Source organism: Oncorhynchus kisutch, linkage group LG25 (genome assembly GCF_002021735.2).
Source record: "Oncorhynchus kisutch isolate 150728-3 linkage group LG25, Okis_V2, whole genome shotgun sequence".
Taxonomy (NCBI): domain Eukaryota; kingdom Metazoa; phylum Chordata; class Actinopteri; order Salmoniformes; family Salmonidae; genus Oncorhynchus; species Oncorhynchus kisutch.
This window is the reverse complement of record NC_034198.2, coordinates 13,710,781-13,718,794: the sequence shown is the minus strand read 5'-3', so window position 1 is coordinate 13,718,794 and position 8,014 is coordinate 13,710,781. Positions and strand designations below refer to the sequence as shown.

Sequence of the window (8,014 nt, the reverse complement as noted above, 5' to 3'; positions counted from 1 at the left end):
GGGCATAATATGGTGTATAAGAGGTCATACAATAGGTTTTGTAGTGATTCCTGTGTTGACGATGTAAAGAATATTTGCTAGCCTGTGGTGTGTAATGAGGAGCAACCAGAAGCTGCACTTGACACTTATGAAATTGTTTATTCCAGTTTCCAATAAGCATGTACCCATTAAGAAAATTACTGTCACGTTCGTCGTATACAGTACATAAGGAGCGGACCAAGGCACAGCGTGAGGAGAGTCAAAGAATAAACAAATGTGCAGTTCGTAGGGCACATAGCACTAAACCAAAATAAAACAATATCCCACAAACGCAGGTGAGAAAAGGACCACACTAAGTATGATTCCCAATTAGAGGCAAGGATCAGCTGCCTCCAATTGGGAACCATACTCACACCAACATAGAAATTCAAGACTAGAACACCCCCTAGTCACGCTCTGACCTATTCAACCCAAGGGCTCTCTATGGTCAGGGAGCGTGACAGAACCCCCCCCCCCCAAAGGTGCGGACTCTGACCGCAAAACCTGAACCTGGTTGGGGAGTGTTAGGGTGGGCAACTAGCGTTGTGGCGGCTCCGGTGTGGGACATAGCCCCCGCTCAGACCGCTGATCTGACCCTGAAGCCTGGCTGAACGCCGTGCCCGGACTGGACACCGGAGCAGAGGAAGACTCCGGCCCGTGGACTGTCGCTGGAGGCTCTGGACTGAGCCGTCACTGGAAGCTCTGGACTGTGAACCGTCGCTGGAGACTCCGGACTGTACACACCACTGGTGGACGAGTGCGGGGAGCCGGCACAGGACGTACCGGGCTGGGGAGGCGCACAGGAGGCCTGGTGCGTGGAGCCGGCACAGGTGGCACCGGACTGATGACACGCTCTTCAGGGCGAGTGCGGGGAGCCGGCACAGGACGTACCGGGCTGGGGAGGCGCACCGGAGGCCTGGTGCGTGGAGCCGGCACAGGTGGCACCGGACTGATGACACGCTCTTCAGGGCGAGAGCGGTGAGCCGGCACAGGATGTACCGGGCTGGGGAGGCGCGCTTAAGGCCTGGCACAGGTGGCACCGGACTGATTACATGCTCTTCAGGGTGAATGCTGTGCAGAATACACCTAACCAACATCTCTCTCCGATCTCCCTCCTACAACAGCTCCATCTGGCTCTCTCCTCGGCTCGACCGACAGCCCCTTGTGCCCCCCCCAAAAAAAAAAAATCTTGGGGTTTCTGTGGCCGTGGACCCCGGCATTGTCGCTGTCCTCCTATACTCCTTGGCGACTCCTGCCAAGGAAAGGTCTCGCATCCACCCATTATTTCCTCCCATGTCCAGCTCTCCTTTACCTTCATGGTACGCTGCTTGGTCCTGTAGTGGTGGGATATTCTGTCACATTCGTCATATACATAATGAGCGGATCAAGGCGCAGTGTGAGTAGAGTTCCATATATTTATCAAAGTGAACCTTAAAAAAATTTAAATAAACAAACGTGCAGTTCGTAGCACTAAAACAAAACATAACAATATCCAACAAACGCAGGTGGGAAAAGGACCACACTAAGTATGATCCCCAATTAGAGGCAACGATCATCAGCTGCCTCCAATTGGGAATCATACTCACACCAACATAGAAATTCAAGACTAGAACACCCCCTAGTCACGCTCTGACCTATTGCACCATAAAGAACCCCAAGGGCTCTATAGAGAGCTCTATAAATAGTTCAGAAACCACTTCCATTCTTTGAGAAAGACAACAGAGGACAGTTGCTGTTGATGCAATAACAAGCATAGTGGTCAGTATGTATGCGATACCGACTGCCCATATATACACAGTGATGAGAGTGAGCTGCAACTACCACTTCGCTCAGAGGATTGACTGTAGACCCGTCGCTCTGGGTCTCTGGGAGCACGCTCAGATGGTGATGGGGAGGCAGAAGGGGTGATCGGGCGCCGTGGATGAGAGGGGCTCCACATGCCATGGTCTGCCTCAAAGCGCTCCCGCTCCCTTTCTCGCTCAGGGCGTGACAATTACTGTAAAAACTTAAATCCCCATGGATTAATGAGGAATTGAACATTTTATGGTTGAGAGGGGTGAGGCAAAGGAATAGAAAATAAGTATGTTTGCACAACCGATTGGAAAACATACTGCAAATTTCGAAATTGTGACTAAACTGAATAAAAAGAAGAAGAAACTATTCTATGAAACAAAGATTAAATGATAGTAAAAACTCTTTGGAGCACCTTAAATGAAATGTTGGCCAAAAAGGAAAACTCAGCTCCATCATTCATTGAATCAGTTGGCTCATTCATCACAAAAGCCACTGATATATCCAAATACTATAATACTTTTTTTTCATTGGCAAGATTAGAAAACTTGACATGCCAGCAACAAACATCGACACTACACTGATCAAATTATGAAAGACAAGCATTGTAATATTGAGTTCCGTCTATCAACAATGACAAGCCACCAGGGTCCGACAACTAGGATGGAAATTTACTGAGGATAATAGCGGACGATATTGCCACTCATATTTGCCATATCTTCAATCAAAGCCTACAAGAAAGTGTGTGATCTCAAGCCTGGATAGAAGCAAAAGTCATTCCGCTACCCAAGAATAGTAAAGCCCGCTTTACTGTCTCAAATAGCCAACCAATCAACCTGTTACCAACTCTTAGTAAACTTTTGGAAAAAAATTGTGTTTGACCAGATACAATGCTATTTTACTGTAAACGATAGTAAGAGCTGTTTTGCTAGACTTCAGTGCGGCTTTTGACATTATTGATCATAGTCTGCTGCTGGAAAAATTGACTAAAGACTTTCAGCACACTTATAGGGAAGGACATTCAACACACAGGGTGTTCTTTAATGGAAGCCTCTCCAACATAATTCCCCAGGGCAGCTGTCTAGGCCCCTTACTTTTCTCAATCTTTACTAATTACATGCTTTGAGTAAAGCCAGTGTGTCTATGTATGCAGATGACTCAACACAATACACGTCAACTACTACAGCGAGTGAAATTACTCCAACACTTAACAAAGTGCTGCAGTCAGTTTCAGAATGGGTGGTAAGAAATAAGTTAGTCCTAAATATTTCAAAAACTAAAAGCATTGTATTTGGGACAAACCACAACTAAATATTGAAATTGATCAAGTTGAGGTGACTAAACTGCTTGGAGTATCCCTGTATTGTAAACTGTCATTGTCAAAACAGTAGCTAAGATGGGGACACAGCTCGGACACCCATGCATACACCACAAGACATGCCACCAGAGGTCTCTTCACAATAACCAAGTCCAGAACACATTATTTGTATTTATTAAGGATCCCCATTAGCTACATAGAGCCATGACTACATGGAACTCTATTCAACATCAAGTAACTCATGCAAGCAGTGGAATCAGATTTAGAAAACTGATAAACACACCTTATGGAACAGCGAGGTATGTGAAGACACACACACAGGCACAGACACAGGCATACACATGCTACACATGCACTCTACACACATGCACACATCAATTTTGTAATGTAGATATGTGGTAGTAGAGTAGAGGCCTGAGGCAGCAGCTAATGGCAATCCTTAATAAATACAAATACAAATCTAAACCTGCACCTCTACCAGAGACCACCACACGGTGGTGCTCCTTTTCACATATAAATGGACTTGACTCTCCAGCCTAGTCTCATAGAGTAGATGTAACATAGCACATGTAAATCCGGGACACTCAAATTAAACTGAACAAAAATTTAAATGCAACATGTTAAGTGTTGGTCCCATGTTTCATGAGCTGAAATTAAAGATCCCTGAAATGTTCCATACACACAAAAAGCTTATTTCTCACAAATTTGGTGCACAAATTTGTTTACATCCCTGTTATGGAGCATTTCTCCTTTGCCAAGATAATCCATCCACCTGACAGGTGTGGCAAATCAAAAAGCTGATTAAACAGCATGATCATTACACAGGTGCACCTTGCGCTGGCGGCGATACAAGGCAACTGTAAAATGTGCAGTTTTGTCCAACAGCACAATGCCACAGATGTCTCAAGGTTTGAGGGAGCTTGCTATTGGCATGCTGACTGCAGGAATGTCCACCAGAGCTGTTGCCAGAAAATGAAATGTTAATTTCTCTACCATAAGCCGCCTCCAATGTCATTTTAAAGAATTTGGCAGTACATTCAACATTCCTCATGACCGCAGACCATGTGTAACCATGCCAGCCCAGGACCTACACATCCGGCTTCTTCACCTGCGGGATCATCTGAGACCAGCCACCCGGACAGCTGATGAAACTGTGGGTTTGCACAACTGAAGAATTTCTGCACAAACTGTCAGAAACCATCTCAGACGAGGGAAGCTCATCTGCGTGCTCGTCGTCCTCACCAGGGTCTTGACCTGACTGCAGTTCGGCGACGTAACCGACTTCAGTAGGCAAATGCTCATCTTCGATGGCCACTGGCACACTGGAGAAGTGTGCTCTTCACAGATCAATCCCGCTTTCAACTGTACCAGGCAGATGGCAGACAACGTATACGCCGTTGTGTGGGCGAGAGGTTTGCCAATGTCGACGTTGTGAACAGAGTACCCCATGGCGGTGGTGGGGTTATGGTATGGTTAGGCATAAGCTATGAACAACAAACACAATTGTATTTTATCGATGGCTATTTGAATGAACAGAGATACTGTGACGAGATCCTGAGGCCCGTTGCCATGCCATTCATCCGCTGCCATAACCTCATATTTCAGCATGATAATGCACAGCCCCATGTCGCAAGAATCTGTACACAATTCCTGGAAGCTGAAAATGTCCCAGTTCTTCCATGGCCTGCATAATCAACAGATATGTCACCCATTGGGCATGTTTGGATTGCTCTGGATTGACATGTACGACAACGTGTTTCAGTTCCCGCCAATATCCATGCACTTCGCACAGCCATTGAAGAGGAGTGGGACAACATTCCACAGGCTACAATCAACAGCCTGATCAACTCTAGGAGATGTGTCGAGCTGCATGAGACAAATGGTGGTCACACCAGATACTGACTGGTTTTCTGATCCAATCCATCTGTGACCAACAGATTCATATCTGTATTCCCAGTCATGTGAAATCCATAGATTAGGGCCTAATGAATTCATTTCAATTGACTGATTTCCTTTTATGAACTCTAACTCAGTAAAAAAAAAAAAAATGTTGCATTGTTGCGTTTACATTTTTGTTCAGTATTATTTCAAGTTTGTGCTCTATGTATCCAGTGAGCATGGTTCATAGCATACAGTAACTATTTAAAAGGTGAACAGACAGTTGATTTCTTTTGCATTGAAGCGTGTAAATTGGCCTACTGTAGTTTTTATTTTCTTCTCAAAGCAAATGCAAAACATTATTGAATTCAATCTGTTCTCAGGTCCACAACAATTTGCAATTCTTTTTGTGTTTCAGAAATGGTCAAATGTCACTGGAAAAGAAAAACATTGATGGTCCTCCACACATTTTACGCCAAGTCTGATTTATAAAGGGAAACATACATGTATGGTGTGAGCCAAGTTTGTACATGTCAATATTTGTGTGCTTGTGCATCCTTTTCAGAAATAGCGCATGCAGAAATGTAGTCTAAAATGTACACAATCGTTATAAATGAAGCCCCAGGGCCCTTATTCACAAAGTGTTTCAGAGAAGGAGTGTTTATCTAGGATTACATCCCACCCCCTCTAATTCATTATGATTTACAAGGCAGAAGTGATTCTAGTCCAATTTTCCTACTCTGAGATGGTTGTGAGTACAGGCCAAATTGTCCTCCCCCAGACACAGATTAAGCCTAGCCTTGGACTATAAAACAATCTCTGTTGTCCGGGAAACTGGCCCATAAATGTCTACCTTGGCTCCAATGTATGTTTGCTTTTATATATCACTTATATGTTTTGCAAACATGTACTCTTCACTCTCTACCTCTCCTGGAGTGGGTATGCTTTCATAGTTAAACCTGCTGCTACATTCACAAGATAACTACCACATAATTGCCACTGCAATTAAACAGCCAATTATCTGTAATTATACTACTTGGTTCCTGCATCTTACCATATCAAAGACTTACTCGCCCACACATGATGCATCTTTTATTTATTTTGAGTGGAATGGTATTAAAGTACACAATGTATTGTATTAGCATAATTACATTTCCTTATGAGTTGTAAAAATTACAATTAAGAAAGAGACATTTATTGGTCAGTGTAATCTTTTTCTTTTTCATCTTCAACTCAATTACTTGGGGTTTGTACCAATGCTTTTATGTACACTGATATGCCCGAATATTGCACACTATAAAATCATCAGGACGTCAGAATATAGGGATAATAACTGTCCTCTTGTAGATCAAACATTTTTTTTAAAGACACAAAGTGAGCAAAATGTAGACTTGTTTCACAGATCCTCAACTTGACCTGGAATCACATAACACTCACTGGGTCCAGTTGAGGGGAAAGGCATCATATCTAATGATATTTCTGCTTCACATTCAAGCTGCAGTATTGCAGGCAGGATAAGGTTTCTTTGGTTACGTGAGGTATTAGAGACAACGGAGACTTTGTCAAATGGTAGGTCCAAATCTTCCCCGTGTGAGACCATGGGCAGGCGTTGCGCACAATGCGCAGAGGCATTGATAGTTGCGTTCTGGAACGTAGTGTTGTGGCGGTAAGACATCAACTCGTTACTTAAATGAACAGCTTCTACAGAACTGGAACAGTATCTTTTGCAGCCCAGAATGGTGGAGAATGCTTTTCTGAAATCAGCATTAAAAGCGTATATGACTGGGTTTAACGATGAGTTTGCCCATCCAAACCACACAAACATGTTAAACGTGGTGTTACTTACGCACAGGCGGTCACCAAGATTGTTAATGTCACAAAAAGGTACTATGCAGTTGACCACGAAAAAAGGCAGCCAGCAAAATACAAACACTCCCATAATGATAGAGAGTGTCTTCAAAACTTTCGTTTCTTTTTTAAAGGTTGTTTTTAATGAGTTTGTTTTCTCGGCTGCTTGCTGATTGTTATGTGCGTGTTCCACGGCTGTCTCCAAGGATGATATTCTCCGGATCTGGGTTTGCGCAATCCGGTAGATCCGGGTGTAAGTGCCAACCATAATAACGACGGGAATGTAAAAACTTATCAAGGAGGAGGATATGGCATACGTGCTATTCAAGCTTGCGTTGCAGTCCTCGATTTGGTTGATTTGATTAGTGTCGTCCACTCTTTCCATTTCCTCCTCTGACTTGTGCCAATTGAGCTGTACGGGAATGAAGGAGATAAGAATGGAGAGGGTCCATGCCACTCCGATCATAACGAAAGCAAACCTTTGAGTCATTTTACGTTCATATCGAAAAGGGCTCGAAATTGCCCAGTATCGGTCCATACTTATTATACAAAGATTGAGAATTGACGCGGTGGAGCACATGATGTCAAAAGCTATCCAGGTATCACAGAAGCTGCCGAAGATCCAGTAGCCGGCCACGTCAGACATAGCCTTCCACGGCATCACAAGAATGGCCACGAATAGATCCGACACCGCCAAGGAGATTACAAAAAAGTTAGTCACTTTAGATCTAAGGTGTCGAAATTTGATCACAGCGGCGCACACAAGCGTATTCCCAAAAAGCGTGGAGACGATCAGGATGAACAGGACGCACCCGGTGAGAGCACGGACGCTGTGCTTGGAGCTGTCCGTTTCAGCACCTGCGGTTTCGTTGTCAGATTTCTCCATTGACTAATTTCTCCTCCTTTCTGCGCATATCAAATATAGCGTCTTTAGCGTCTTCCACACTTAGCGTTCAGTGCTCCCTTTATTCATTATGCATTCAACTTCGTTTTGGAGACCCAATTTGCGGATTTCCGTACTCACGCACCTTAATAACTACCTATTAACTACTATGAACTACCTTATTAAAACAGGACCTGGGCCAGTTGTAAGAACCTCAGTTATTTTCTTACTCTGACGCAGTAAAACATTGTCTATTGTCGTGAATAGGTGCACTGCAC

At 44.0% G+C, this 8,014-nt stretch overlaps 1 protein-coding gene across 1 annotated transcript; it reads right to left on the bottom strand.

The window, feature by feature from the left end:
* Nucleotides 1-6,295: 6,295 nt before the first annotated feature.
* On the bottom strand, nt 6,296-7,805 carry LOC109869978 (D(5)-like dopamine receptor). The gene has a single exon (XM_020460300.2). It carries the CDS (start codon nt 7,737-7,739, stop codon nt 6,402-6,404), a length of 1,338 nt encoding a protein of 445 aa, XP_020315889.1. The 5' UTR covers nt 7,740-7,805; the 3' UTR covers nt 6,296-6,401.
* Between the last annotated feature and the right edge of the window lie 209 nt (nt 7,806-8,014).